The following is a 15715-nucleotide window of genomic DNA, read 5'->3' on the forward strand; positions in this document are numbered from 1 at the left end:
TCGGGGTGGTGAGAGGTGTTGGGTTTGCGCCAGACATAGCGTTTTCCTTGATAGCCAAAAAGCTCAATTTTTGTCTCATCTGACCAGAGTACATTCTTCCATATGTTTGGGGAGTCTCCCACATGCCTTTTGGCGAACACCAAACGTTTTTGCTTATTTTTTTCTTTAAGCAATGGCTTTTTTCTGGCCACTCTTACGTAAAGCCCAGCTCTGTGGAGTGTAGGGCTTCAAGTGGTCCTATGGACAGATACTCCAATCTCCAATGTGGAGCGTTGCAGCTCCTTCAGGGTTATCTTTGATCTCAATGGTGCTCTGTGGGATGTTCAGATTTTTATTTTATTTTTTATAACTCAACCCTGATCTGCACTTCTCCACAACTTTGGTGCCCCTTGCTTATTGGTGTTGCAGACTCTGGGGCCTTTCAGAACAGGTGTGTATATACTGATATTATGTGACAGATCATGTGACACTTAGATTGCACACAACTGGACTTGATTTAACTAATTATGTGACTTCTGGAGGTAATTGGTTGCACCAGATCTTATTTAGGGTCTTCATAGCAAAGGGGGTGAAAACATTTGCACTTTCTCGTTTTTATTTATTATTTTTTTATTGAAAGAAGTAATTTTTTTCATTTCACTTCCCCAATTTGGACTATTTTGTGTATGTCCATTACATGAAATCCAAATAAAGATCCATTCAAATTACAGGTTGAAATGCAACAAAATAGGAAAAACACCAAGGGGGATGAATACTTTTGCAAGGCACTGTATGATAATGATGGGTGTGGTTTTGGTTGGGACTGTTTTACTCTCCACAGTGTAAAACAATAACTCTGGTTATCAACACCAACACTGGGGTGCTTTTTACACCACTGTTACAGAGTGAATTTAACGCCTGAATCAACATTAGAAATGTTACACAAAAAAATCAACACAACCATGCAATCATAATGGAAAAGCATATCTCATTGTGTTCATATGCATGAATACTGATAAGGCATACAAAATAGCTATAGACATGGGCAGACTGGCAAATCTAGAAAATACCTGAAGGGCCGGACCATCTTTCAATTGGGGTGGGCTGGTAAAAAAACAAAATCTCTATAAATAAATAAAAATTAAAGACATGTCCGGCAGCCCATAGGCCATTTTTTGAAATTACTTTTGCGCAATTTCTCTGTTGTCATAATAATCTATATTGAGCATTTTGCTGACCAGCGGTCAACGGCCGGCCCCCCTACCAAGATGTGCCAGTCCGGTTTTCTGATTGGCTGAGCAAATTCACATTCAAAGTCAAATGTGACCCGATTCAGGAAACTAGGCGTATGTCGCAAGTCACGACTTCACAGGAGAGCCGTTTGAACATAAAAAATATATTTTTATCAAAATGCCTTCTCTAACGTGAACTTTCATGTGCCTTAATAACAAACTTGTACACCATCTGTAAATACGAATAACATTGTTACATCACGAGCCTTCTTGGTTAAGCCACAGAAAAAGTGAGCAACCTTCCCACTAGCCATGATTGGCTGAGATAATAAGTGGGCTGTACATGCTGAGAGAGGAGTTCGGATTGGTCTGCCATATTGAAGACGTATGTCTATTTGAGCTTGTCAGTCTGTGTTGGTAATCATGTAGAATGGGGCTTTTTTAAATATATTGTGTAGTGGAGCTGCATAAGTGTGGATCTCCACTTTCTGGAGGATCAAGTTTTGAAATCAGTGGAATTAGAGTATGATAGCTAAAGAGATGGCGAAAACACCTGTCTCTGGATTATATCTTCAAACTAAGGACAACCGTGGTATGGCATTCCTGACAGGGAGACGCGTCCATGATGCATGTTGATGTACAGTATACAGGTAAGATAGTCTAGCGTTAGCTACGCTAGCTACATTTTAAGATATGTTGTGTTTATAATTTTGACAGAAAGTGGTTTCATTTCAAGCTAAAGTGTATTGCTAGCTAGCTAGCTAACGTTAGCTGGCTGGCTCCCTAGCTGACGTTATGATTTGTTTCCAAGAGCCGMTTTCTTTTTTAGTTAGCGCCTTATGATAGGCAGTGTTGGAACTTTGTTCATTGTTGTTTAACTAGCTAACTTTAGCTGGCTGGCTCGTTAGCTAACATTACGTGACYTGCGTACAACACCGGTTGAATATGGCCGGTGTCAGTAAACATCTGCAAAAAAAGCGTAATGAAATTGTTGCCAGCTGAGCTGGTTAGGCTGTTTTCATGTTATCCAGAGGTAAACAAATCATCGGGCCAGAGCATCAAGTGTACGCTCCGAGAGCGAAACGAGATGGGTGGGGCTAAAGCTTAAGGTACTGAATGGGTGTAGACAAAGAAGAGCTCTTCACTAGATACCAAAACATTAAAAGGCTATTTTCTCAATAGTGAGTTTACAAGTTGATCAACTTTCAAAGCGGAATTATTTTCCATTGTTTCTCAAATGCAGTGTATGATATACAATTTTGTAGCTCTGAGTCTCTACTTTAATCCAATGTAAAAAAAAAAACACAATTTCACATTTTGCTACATAAGACCAAATCCAGGTTGTGAGTCACAAATGCAATCATCAAAGAGAGTGATACCTGTTCTGACTCTCTGTCAGTCACTCAGTCAGAATAGAGAAATTGAAATGTGTCACGCTGATGTGACTAAAATGCCAGGGCTGAATTTTTGTCACAGTCTGCCCCTGGATATAGATTACTTTAAAGCACTAGAAATTTGATTAAAATCATACAATTTTTGGATTAAACACATAATCATATCACACTGTACACTTGCGACCGCCACTCCCCTCCCAGTTATCTCTGGCAAGTGCAGTGGCTGCTCTCACTGTCGAATCAGAGGTACGCAGCACTGAACGTTTAGGAGGCTACCATGGACGGTCGTCGGATCCATAAATGGACAGTGCACTACTCGCAACATCACCAGGTCTAATGTGCCCTTCCCAAGCGACACCATCGAAAGAATGCAGCTGCTTACTTACACAACTTTGTTCTGGTTTATCCTCAAAGCAGGTATGTTACCCACGGGATTTGTTAACCGTAACGCTGCAAGCCGTTTTGGAATGCAATGGATAGTCTACCTAAATTATGTGTAATACCAGAGGATATGAGTCTAAATGGAGTAGGGATAGTATTAATAACGTGTTTTGTTTTACTAATTGTTTTAACGCTCTAACAATATTTGGAGAGGAAGATAAGCTCAAGGTGGGTCATTGATGGCCAGTAGGTTACCCTGCTGCGCAAGCAATTTGGTTATTTTGAAAGGGGGGGGGAAAGTTGATAACATTTTCGGTAGTTTTTACTTCTCTGTGATATTTCCTACTGCGTCTTTACGCACGGTTTGGCACTGTTGACGTGGGAACGCAAAATTATTATCTTTACACCAGTGTGTGGATGTCAAGAGAATGAGACAAGCCTGCTTACAGATGGAAACACTATTCGAAACAATTTTGACAAAGGAGTGTATGCAACCGGTACCCGTTAGTGCGTATTGATGCCTAKATTATCACACATCCCTTGTAGCCTACTACACTTACCCGTTTGATAATACTTAATTTGCTTAATTTATGCCAGATGCTGCTGGAACAGGATCCGGCATCTCTCCTTTTTGGACTGTTTCGTTCCGGGACCTATTTGGTCGGATCCAGTACCTCTCATGGCATGAAAAATAATCATAAAAAATATATACATGTGCATATATAATAAAAGCGAACAAAGTTAATTTGAGTTGCCTCTCAATTAGGTATCCTAAAGACCCGGAGTTGATTCGTGTTGGGCCGGCTGCTCTTAAGGTTTGCGCAACATTGTAACCTACAGTGCATTCGGGAAAGTATAGAACTTGAATCTCGTTTCAGTTCTGAGAGACACAGACGCGCTTCTCACACAGCCACGGCCATGCCTTGGTATCAAACATACTGTGCATTCGGAAAGTATTCAGACCCCTTTACTTTTTCCACATTTTGTTATGTTACAGCCTTATTCTAAAATTGATTAAATTGTTTTTTTCCCTCGTCAGTTTACACACAATACTCCATGACAAAGCAAAAACAGGTTTTTCGAAATTTTTGAAGAAAAAAAACTGGGGGGGAAAAACGAAAATATCACATTTACATAAGTATTCAGACTAGTTTCTTGAAGCACCTTTGGCAGCAATTGCAGCATCGAGTCTTCTTGTGTATGACGCTACAAGCTTGGCACACCAGTATTAGGGGAGTTACTCCCATTCTTCTCTGCCGATCCTCTCAAGCTCTGTGAGGTTGGATGGGGAGCGTCACTGCACAGCTATTTTCAGTTATCTCCAGAGATGTTCTTATCGGGTTCAAGTCCGGGCTCTGGCTGGGCCACTCAAGGATATTCAGAGACTTGTCCCGAAGCCACTTCTGCGTTGTCTTGGCTGTGTGCTTAGGGTTGTTGTCCAGTTGGAAGGTGAACCTTCACCCCAGTCTGAGGTCCGGAATGCTTTTCATCAAGGATCTCTCTTTACTTTGCTCCGTTCATCTTTCCCTCGATCCTGACTAGTCTCCCATTCCCTGCCTCTGAAAAACATCCCCACAGCATGATGCTACCACCCCTATGCTTCACCATAGGGATGGTGCCAGGTTTCCTCCAGACGTGACACTTGGCATTCAGGCCAAAGAGTTCAATCTTGATTTCATCAGACCAGATAATCTTGTTTCTCATGGTCTGAGGGTCTTTAGATGCCTTTTGGCAAACWCCAAGTGGCTGTTATGTGCCTTATACTGAGGAGTGGCTTCCGTCTGGCCCCTCTACCATAAAGGCCTGATTGGTGGAGTACTGCAGAGATGGTTGTCCTTCTAGAAGGTTTTCCCATCTCCACATAGGAACTATGGAGGGAGCTCTGTCAAAGTGACCATCGGGTTCTTGGTCACCTCCCTGACCAAGGCCCTTCTCCCACAATTTCTCAGTTTGACTGGGCGGCCAGCTCTAGGAAGAGTCTTGGTGGTTCTAAACTTCCTCCATTTAAGAATGATGGAGGCCACTGTTTTCTTTGGGGCACTTCAATGCTGCAGAAATTTTTTGGTACCCTTCCTCAGATCTGTGCCTCGACACAATCCTGTCTCGGGGCTCTGTGGACAATTCCTTTTACCTCATTGCTTGGTTTTTGCTCTGACATGCACTGTCAACTGTGGGACCTTATATAGTCAGGTATGTGCCGTTCCAAATCATGTCCAATTATTTGAATTTACCACAGGTGGACTCCAATCAAGTTGTAGAAACATCTTAAGGATGATCATTGGAAACAGGATGCACCTGAGCTCAATTTCGAGTCTCATAGCAAAGGGTCTGAATACTTATGTAAATAAGGTATTTCAGTTTTTTATTTGAAATAAATTTGCAAAAATGTATAAAAATCTGTTTTCACTTTGTCATTATGGGGTATTGTGTGTAGATTGACGAGGAAATACAATAATTTAATCAATTTTAGAATAAGGCTGTAACGTAACAAAATCTGGAAAAGTCAAGGTGTCTGAATACTTTACGAATGCACTGTATGTTTGAGACCAACGCATGGCCGTGGCTGTGTGAGAAGCGCGTCTGTGTCTCTCAGAACTGAAACGAGATTCACGTTCTATGATCTCTCTCCCTTGCTCTGCTCTGATAAACATGAATGAGCCGGCAACTCTCCAGCGTTGCACGTCATTATTTATTTCCTTATAGAACAACACAATCTCACACTCAATTCATTAAAATATGTACAGAAAGTATTTCAGCAGATGTTGTGCCTTTTTATGTGGTTTTGTGTCGCTTAATTCATGTGAAAATACACACATTTCTGTTAGACTTAATTTGTTGGAAAATACACACATTTTTGTGCGACTTCATTCATAGGAAAATGCGTTTTTGGGGGGCAAACTTTGGAAAAATCTTTTGAAGGTTATTGGAGCAATGCGTTTTGGGCAATGGTGTTCTGCAATGGGTTTTTTGTGTCCCACATTTATTTATATWAAAAAAACGTGTTAACAACCCAATATTGTTAATCAACCAGGTTGTCACCGAAATACTTATAATAAAATAGTATCCTTACGTTTTTTAATTTATTATTCATGCCAATGCTGTTTTCTCTGCTTGTTTTTTCTTAATACTTTTGGACACTGGTGCTATGTCGGATTTATGAGGGTTGCCAAATTGGGGTTATACTGTAGCTGTATTTGTCCGTTTTTTTGTGGTATTGAGGAAGGTATTTGATTGGGGAAACGGGATACATTTCCATTATGGGAAATTAATTAATCATTAAATGTGGGGAAACAGAAGACCTGCAAAAATCTGTTTGGTTTAAATTCCCCTGGTGCAACTGCATGGTATTTGCAATTATAACGAGTCTGGACAATGATCAATTAAGCCATATCAATGCAGTTAAACAGGTTAATGTAAAATAATGAATTATGTTTGCTTACACTAATGGCACTTCCAAGGCCGTTTCATGATGATTATTACGGTCATGTCAATCATGTTATATACTTAGGCTATTGTAACAAGGCATATGCCAGCATTGTAGGCCTACTGCCTCTGCCCAGAGGCCTACTAGGCTTTCATGTCAATGGCTGTTAGAGCTCACTTTGCCATGTATGAGCACTGGTTAGAGTCCCTGTTGCAGTTTATTCTGCTATATTGTTGGCAGCGTTGGGCTCACGTCCAGCTCACGTCTAGTTAAGTGATCTAGTGGTGGGAAGCATTCTGTTTTTCAACATTGTGTTGGGTGTAATTACATTGATATATCCAGTGAACAATGGATAAGCAACAATGGGCGTGACGGATAGAAGTRGTCACTACAGGTGTGATCAAGCCTTACATCAAAGTTGCCTGAAGCGGAATGGAAAGTGTTATGCCCTGACCGTTTATTCAGAAGAAAATRCTCTGTGACTAGACATTTACATGAGTTAACTTACCAGTGTGGACCCAAAACAAAGTCATGATACACATTTGCAAACTTCCTGTTGAAAGTGTTAACATCCATGGTGTTATTTTGTTTCTGAAGCTTCTCATCTAATAACCTGACAATGATCCACATCCTATGAGTAGACAAATAATGTAAGTGTGTTATGCAGAAAAACACAACTATCCATTTTTTAGGATGCAAACCAGTAATATGAATCACTGTTGATCCATCCTGTCCTGATCTAATGAGATGGATGAAGCATTTCTTATGGCCTAGAATCGAGGCCTTATGGCCTAGAATCGAGTCATGACGGATGAAACTATGGCCCTCTTGGTTCTCATTGGCAAAGACTGAACTCAAGTTAGGGGTTATATGTCAGACTCTCCTATACCACTTTACCCAAATGTTATACCCCAGAGGTTAGGGCATTTAATTTATTTAAGATTCTCCACTTTTCTCAACATCTTATACCCCATAGTTTTTAAATAAACCCTTTTTAAGCTGATAGAACTTGTATCATTATTATAGGGCTGTGAAACCCYTAGCCGAATGGCTTCTGCTGTGATGTGACTACCATTAATGTGATGACGGCTATTTTATGAAATCTATTAACTATGTTAAATTATTACATGATTAAATTAATCACGTAACAATTAACTCATTAGTAACTTGGGGCACCATGGAAAACGTTTGCTTAATGAGTTACCATTTCCCGAATTAACCCAGGAATATATCAGAATATATCGTTATCATACTAGTCATCCATTAATCATTATTCATATCAGTCTCATTCTGAACGTCACAAAATTCTTGGATATCTGCACGAACCCTAGTCTAAATGATGATTCAGCGATACACAAATTGGCTTAATTATTTATTTACTAACTAACCAAATAATCACACAGAAATACATAAACACAAACACACATAAGTTGAATTGATTACTAACATAATGCAATGAAAAGTCCCTAGTGGACAAACCCGATATGACAGCTTGTTACACAATGAAAGGGATGGGAAAAGAAAGAGAGGGAGAGATAGAGAGTGGGCTTATTGTACATACATGTGGGAAATACGCTCATCATAAATATGGATATTTAGCACCCTAACAACCGCTCATTCAGATTTAGAAATGCAACACATATTTACGCTTGTATGTCTTTGTCGTCTCTCTGTTGAAATCTCCCGTCCGTCTATGGCGAGTAGTTTGATGTAAGTCTCTGGTTGTCCAGCAGAGGTCACATGTCCTCAGTTGTAGGAGGCTTTTTGGTCTTTGAGTGTTCGTTAGACTGGGTACATCAGAGGTACACATGCGGTGGTCTTTGGGTCGAGTTTACGAGACTAAACTACTTAAACAGCTGCAGACTGAATGTTGCAATGTAGTCTTTATCTTCTTCACACGAGAGTTTGAGTCTTACCATTTTTTGGTCTTGTGGTTCTAAACCATTTCAATGTGTAGCCACCACTCCATGCTTTCTGGTCTAATGTAAATGTTGATACCATTCATTTATGCACTCGCCTTGGAGGGCGGTTCCATCACATTGCAACAATGTCTGTGTTCTCGTGAGTGTGGTTACTGACTTGGCAAAAGTTTATATAAAAACAATTATCTCATTTAGAAGGCTAAAATCACCACAAAAAAATAACAGAAACACCTGTATTTATTCTCCAATCTGGCAACTCTCACAAAACTCCACATAGCCTTGTACCCCAATAACAAGGCATAGTCTACAGTCGGGAACGCGCGGCAAATCTGTCAGTGAACAAACAGCATGCATACAGGCCTTTAGCAATATTTCAAATACAGTCGCTGGAAAACACAGGTTGGAAAGCAAATGGCTCCTGCTGAAAAGAGAAGTCTCTAATCTGTCTGCTGTAGGCTACCAAAATATTTGATCAACTTTCAAATAGGCCTATTGTTTTATAAAGTAAAATGAGAGAGAGAGAGAGAGAGAGAGAGAGAGGCTTTTAGCACGAGCACATCGGCCATCACCAGCGAGTGAGCTGCGCATCATTGAGTGAGTCAGTAAAGCTGGAAAGCATTTTTAGGACTATAATTTCCTCCTGATATTGTAGGCTACAATATGTGTCTGCACACACCTAGGCCTAGGCTATTGATGGATTCAACACAAGGCCGTTTTTATTGATCTCAGTGTGTCAGTGTCAAGTAGCTTGTCATTTACATAATTTGTGTGGTATTATGGTGCTTTCATGACAACTGGGAACTCTGGAAAAAACGAGGTTGAATCATGACGTCAGTGATCTTCATGTTAGAAAGTCGGAGCTCTAGAAAGAGGCCTGAGCTCCCGACTTGGAATTCCGTGTTGGATGACCCCTTCAAAATGACTTTTTCCCCCAGAGTTCTCAGTTGTCTTGAATGCACTAAAGTCAGAAGTCGGAGATTTCCCAATTACGAGTTCCCATGTTTTGAACAAGTCATTAAAAAAGATTATGCCAACGTCTCCAGTCATGTAAAATTATGTAGAAATGCATGAAATGCATTTATGAAAGGCCACATTTTCCCCAAACCCATGGTCACTAAAAATGTTCTCCATGTGTGCAACTTCAGTAAGCGCCTCTACTCTACTGCTCTATGTCATTACGCAAATGCAATGATATGCAATGCTTTACTATAAAGGTGATTTTTTTTCTCATGCGTTCCCGGTACCTCAGAGCTCCCTATTTCACAACACTATCGTGCTTTACATTTTGCCCCGGCACCTCCCGATTTACAAATTATGCACTGGGAATATATTATGTTTGGTAGTCTCATTCTATTGCTTCACATTGAATGACATCAACATAATTTGTTTTTGCTCACGTAATAGAGGGAGTTTAATGGTAATAGAACTCTCTTTTGCTGCATATCAAATGTCTCTCTCTGCCTGCCAAGAATGTCGTTTTTGATGTATCCCTGAAACCTGGTTTGACTGAATTAGTGTAACTTTCCCCTGGGTACCTGGAAAAAAACGCCCATGTACCCTGACYTGGCAATTTCCCAACTGTCTGCCCTTATTAACAGTTTAAGATGTGTGTTTACCAAAGCAGAACTCCAGAAAATGAGTGACATTTGGATYGGGCATACTGTTGCACACTGGATGATMMAGCAGTGCTCATTGTGCAGTCAACTTGTTCTCTTTACATTTTCATTTGAGACCCAGTCACTACTCAACTGTAGCTGGATGAAGRTGCTTGCTGTGGTCATAGTTGGTAAATAAGGTGAATAAGCTACATTTAGGTGAATACGCTACATTTAGATTRTTTCAGGTCCATTTTCAAGTTGAATAAGGTCCGACAGGGCTTTCTGATGCTCGCGTGAATTCTTTGCGGACACAATGGCCTGTTAAGGAAAATGTTCTAATATCTGATGGTCTGTCAGGGGAGCACACTCTCCAACATGCACAATGCATCAGGTGAATGTTTCATGTCTGCTGATGTCAAGTTATAGGGTTTTTGTGAATTACAAAACATATTTTATGATTATACTGTATGACTTAACCACAGTAATTGCAGCTGCAGTTGTAACAGGAATCTTGTCATATTAGCCGATATCAAAATATTTTCAGAGGAAAAAAGGTGAAATGTGCCAAAGTGCAGGATTGGACTATAGTTGCAGAAGTAGTGAAAAATAAGGCTGAGACCCACATGAGTTAAATAGTTTGGACATGTCTGCACAGATATTTGTGAACTGTTTCATAGTTTTYCCATACCATGCCTTACTGTATGTGTTGTTTGCACAGTATATTTCGTTGTCTATGGGTATACTAATGTCTCACTTTATACTTTTGTATTGTATTGTAATGAATTTTGAGTTCTTAAAAAAAAAACTGACAGGTATTTCAATTAGGAACAGATTTGCAATGGAAACCTGTGTTTCTCACGTATGTTGCAGGGCTGGCACTGCAGATCCAGTGTTATCAGTGTGAAGAGGTCACTCACAATGACTGCTCCACACCCGAGTTCATCGTCAACTGCACTGTCAACGTGCAAGACATGTGTCAGAAGGAGGTACTAGTGAAGGAAGACGGTAAGCCACATATGATATGAACTTACTTGACTTAAACCCTTCTACTCTGTGAGAAGCACACAGTAGGCCAATCTAGCCAAGAAAGGTGTGTTTTGGTTGTTTGGTCTTGACGATTGTGTTGAGATCTTTCCACAAGGTGCCTTCTATCTGCAACATGTACAAACATAAAACATAAATGCTTGGAGATTCGCTCTGTGAATTTGAAAAACACCTGAATGCATTCAAATGAACACGAAGGACTTTCCCCACTGGGCAAAGACATCAGTTAAACGTCTAYTTTTGAGTTACATTGGTTGAGATGTCAACTAACATGAGTTCAACCAAAAATYTCACCCTGTCATTGAATATAGGTTAACAATTGGGTGAAAAAATGACTAAATTCCCTTATGTTGATTACTTTTAGAAAATCCAGTCAGTTTTCCACGTTCATTCAACTTAATCACATAGAATTCTTTGGAAATGATGTGGAAACAACATCCACCTGAGCTGTAAGATAGCCTGCTAAATTTCTATAGTTTGCTGACTTCACAGATCTTGGATCAGCACAGCTTGAATTAGCCCATGTTTAGTCAATAGTTCTGATGACAGGCAAAATGCCTGCAGTGCACCCCCCTTCTTTAGAGGACAAAAGTAACTTCGTTTTTACATTTTTTTTGTTACTGTTTTTTTGTTACATATACAGCACCAGTGAAAAGTTTGGTCACACCTACTCATTCAAGGGTTTTTCTTTATCTTGACTATTTTCTACATTGTTAGAATAATAGTGAAGACATAAAAACAATGAAATAACACATACGGAATCATGTAGTAACCTAAACATATCAAAATATATGTTACATTTTAGATTCTTCAAAGTAGCAACCCTTTGCCTTGATGACAGCTTTGGACACTCTTGGCATTCAATCAACCAGTTTCACCTGGAATGCTTTTTCAACAGTCTTGAAGGAGTTCCCACATATGCTGAGCACTTGTTGGCTGCTTTTCCTTCASTCTGCMGTCCAACTCATCCCAAACCATCTCAATGGGGTTGAGGTCAGGTGATTTTGGAGGCCAGGTCATCTGATGAAGCACTCCATCACTCTCCTTCTTGGTCAAGTACCCKTTACACAACCTGGAGGTGTGTTGGGTCATTGTCCTGTTGAAAAASAAATTATAGTTCCACTAAGCGCAAACCAGATGGGATGGCGTATCACTGCAGAATACTGTGGTAGGCGTGCTGGTTAACTGTAGCTTGAATTCAAAATAAATCACAGACAGTGTCACACGCAAAGCATCCCCACACCATCACACCTCCTCCTCCATGCTTCATGTTGGGAACCACACATGCGGAGATCATCCATTCACCTACTCTGCGTTTCACAAAGACACGGCGGTTGGAACCAAAATCTCAAATTTGGACTCATCAGACCAAAGGACAGATTTCAATGTCCYTTGCTCATGTTTCTTGGACCAAGCAAGTCTATTCTTCTTATTGGTGTCCTTTAGTAGTGGTTTCTTTGCAGCAATTCGACCATGAAGGCCTGATTCACGCAGTCTCCTCTAAACAGTTGATGTTGAGATGTGTCTGTTACTTGAACTCTGTGAAGCATTTATTTGGGCTGCAATTTCTGAGGCTGGGAACTCTAATGAACTTATCCTTTGCAGCAGAGGTAACTCTGGGTCTTCCTTTCCTGTGGCAGTCCTCATGAGAGCCAGCATCATCATAGCGCTTGATGGTTATTGCGACTGCACTTGAAGAAACTTTCAAAGTTCTTGAAATGTTTCATATTGACTGACCTTCTTGTCTTAAGGTAATGATGGACTGTACTTTTTCTTTGCTCATTTGAGCTGTTCTTGCCATAATATGGACTTGGTCTTTTACCAAATAGGGCTATCTTCTGTATACCACCCCTAACTTGTCACAACACAACTGATTGGCTCAAACGCATCAAGAAGGAAATACATTCCACAAATGAACTTTTAACAAGGCACACCTGTTATTTGAAATGCATTCCAGGTGACTACCTCGTGAGGCTGGTTGAGAGAATGCCAAGACTGTGCAAAGCTGTCATCAAGGCAAAGGGTGGCTACTTTGAAGATATAAAATACATTTTGATTTGTTTACCACTTTTTTGGTTACTACTTGTCCTCTCGCTCAGTTGTGCACCGGGGCCTCCCACTCCTCTTTCTATTCTGGTTAGAGCCACTCCTCTTTCTATTCTGGTTAGAGCCAGTTGTGCGTATGGAACATTTCTGGGATGCTTTATTTCAGCTCATGAAACATGGGACCAACACTTTACTTGTTGCGTTTATATTTTTGTTAAGTATATATTACATGTACTAACAATAGTCTAGTCTAAACGATCAACCATCATATTGGCTGCCTCATACCATTACTGGTTTACAGGAGTAGCTTGTATTTCAAAAAATGTCCCCTAAGCTGTCAGCCGAGTGCGTTGCGACTGAATACCATAGTGACAATTACTGTCAGTAATTCATTTTATCACATGGCTGCAGCTGTAATGGGCTATATTTTCAACTCATTATGCACAATGTATAAGCCTGATTGTCCATAGTCTATGAACCATAACTTTCAAATCCTACATTGGGCTTTACACATAACCACCTWAATGGAAGAGAAGAATTGGACAGAAAAAGAAGAGAAAAAGGGCCCAAGGCCGATGTGCACCAAAAACAGTAGGCCTGRGTATTTCTGTTGTTGTTCATATAGGTCCTAGCCTGTCATTTCTTCATGAAGGCCTACTGAAAACGTGGGTGAGCTGAAGTGCACTTACATTTAACCTTACATAAGGACTCTACTTCCAATCCATCAGTGTCCCATTTGCCTATTCATTCGATGCACATCTGCTGTGAGTTGCAGACATAAGCTACCGCTTATAATCAATAACTTCTAACGCAATATCACAACTAAAAATACAATTCTCTTTCATTACACTACATAGGCCAAAAAGCTTACTGGRCCCATACAGTTGAAGTCGGAAGTTTACATACACCTTAGCCAAATACATTTAAACTCAGTTTTTCACAATTTCTGACACTTAATCCTAGTAACAAMTCCCTGTCGGATCACCACTTTGTTTTAAGAATGTGAAATGTCATAATAATAGTAGAGATAATTATTTATTTCATCACATTCCCAATGGTTCAGAAGTTTACACCCACTCAATTAGTATTTGGTTGCAATGCCTTTACATTGTTTGACTTGGGTCAAATGTTTCGGGTAGCCTTCCACAAGCTTCCCACAATAAGTTGGGTGAATTTTGGCCCATTTCTTCTGACAGAACTGGTGTAACTGAGTCAGGTTTGTAGGCCTCCTTGCTCGCACACGCTTTTTCAGTTCAGCCCACACATGTTCTATAGGATTGAGGTCAGGGCTTTGTGATGGCCACTCCAATACCTTGACATTGTTGTCCTTAAGCCATTTTGCCACAACTTTGGAAGTATGCTTGGGGTCATTGTCCATTTGGAAGACCCATTTGTGACCAAGCTTTAACTTCTTCCTAATCTGATGTCTTGAGATGTTGCTTCAATATATCCACATAATTTCCTTCTCATGATGCTATCTATTTTGTGAAGTGCACCAGTCCCTCCTGCAGCGAAGCACCCCACAAACAATAGATTGATGCTGCCACCTCTGGTCTGATTAAATGTCCTCTGGCTTGATTAAAACAAAAATAGAACTGTTGGCCATAATAACAATAGTTATGTTTGGAGGAAAAGGGGGAGGCTTGCAAGCCAAAGACCATCCTACCGTGAAGCACGGGGTGGTGTAGCGATTCGTGGGAAGAAGGAGAAGACAAGGTGAGCATGGAAAGTGTTCATTTTAATGAATATAAATAACTGAACACTGAATGAACAAAATACAACAAGAGAGAGAACGAACGAACAGTCTGTAAAGGTATACACACACAAACAGAAAACACCACCCACAAACACAGGTGGGACGCTACCTAAGTATGGTTTCATCAGAGACAACGATAGACAGCTGCCTCTGATTGGGAACCACACCAGGCCAAAACACATAGAAATACAAACAAGAACAAACTAGAACTCCGGAAGGAGGGAGACTCTGGCTGCTCCGGAAGGAGGGAGACTCTGGCTGCTCCGGACAGGAGGAGACTCTGGCATGCTCCGGACTAGAGGGCGTCGCTGGAGGCTCCGGACTAGAGGGCGTCGCTGGAGGCGCCGAACTAGAGGGCGTGCGATGGAGCTCCGGACTGACGTCCTCTCGTTGGGGGCCTCGTGCCATACTCTCATGGATGTTTCGTGCCATGGATCCGTCACTGGAGGTTCGTGCCATGATCCTCACTGGAGGTTCGTGCCATGGATCCTCACTGGAGGCGTTGTGCATGGATATCACTGGAGCTTTGTTGCCATGGATTACTGGAGGCTTCGTGCCCATGGATATCACCAAGGATGGCTTCGTGCATGGATCATCATCGTGGAGGCTTCGTGCATGCTATCATATTGGACGGCTTCGTGCACATGGCATCAGCACTGGAGGGCTTCGCGCGATGGATCATACGTGGAAGGCATTCGTGCCATGGATCATTGCTGGAGGCTTTCTTTGCCATGGATCATCGCTGAGCTTCGTGCCATTGGAATCACCACTGGAGCTTCGTGCCCTGGATTCCTTCAACTGGAATGAGAGAGACACACAGGAGCCTAGCTCCTGGGAAGAAGGCACCAGGACCACCAGGCTGGGCGACGAATGCAGGAAGGGTATAGGGCTCTTAGCACGTCAGGCACAGAACTCACAGTGAGTGAGACATGCAGGAGA

General features: G+C 41.1%; 1 protein-coding gene across 1 annotated transcript in view; it reads left to right on the top strand.

Moving 5' to 3' along the window:
• The first annotated feature begins 2803 nt into the window (after positions 1–2803).
• The window catches only part of LOC111972087 (ly6/PLAUR domain-containing protein 1-like), a 57482-nt gene continuing 44570 nt past the window's right edge, over positions 2804–15715 (top strand). The window contains exons 1-2 of the mRNA XM_023998932.2: positions 2804–3022; positions 10801–10935. Of these exons, the coding sequence (XP_023854700.1) occupies positions 2974–3022; positions 10801–10935 (184 nt within the window). The 5' untranslated portion in view covers positions 2804–2973. The remainder of the gene's footprint in view (positions 3023–10800; positions 10936–15715) is intronic.

Source organism: Salvelinus sp. IW2-2015, linkage group LG2, assembly GCF_002910315.2.
Source record: "Salvelinus sp. IW2-2015 linkage group LG2, ASM291031v2, whole genome shotgun sequence".
NCBI classification, from domain to species: Eukaryota; Metazoa; Chordata; class Actinopteri; order Salmoniformes; family Salmonidae; genus Salvelinus; species Salvelinus sp. IW2-2015.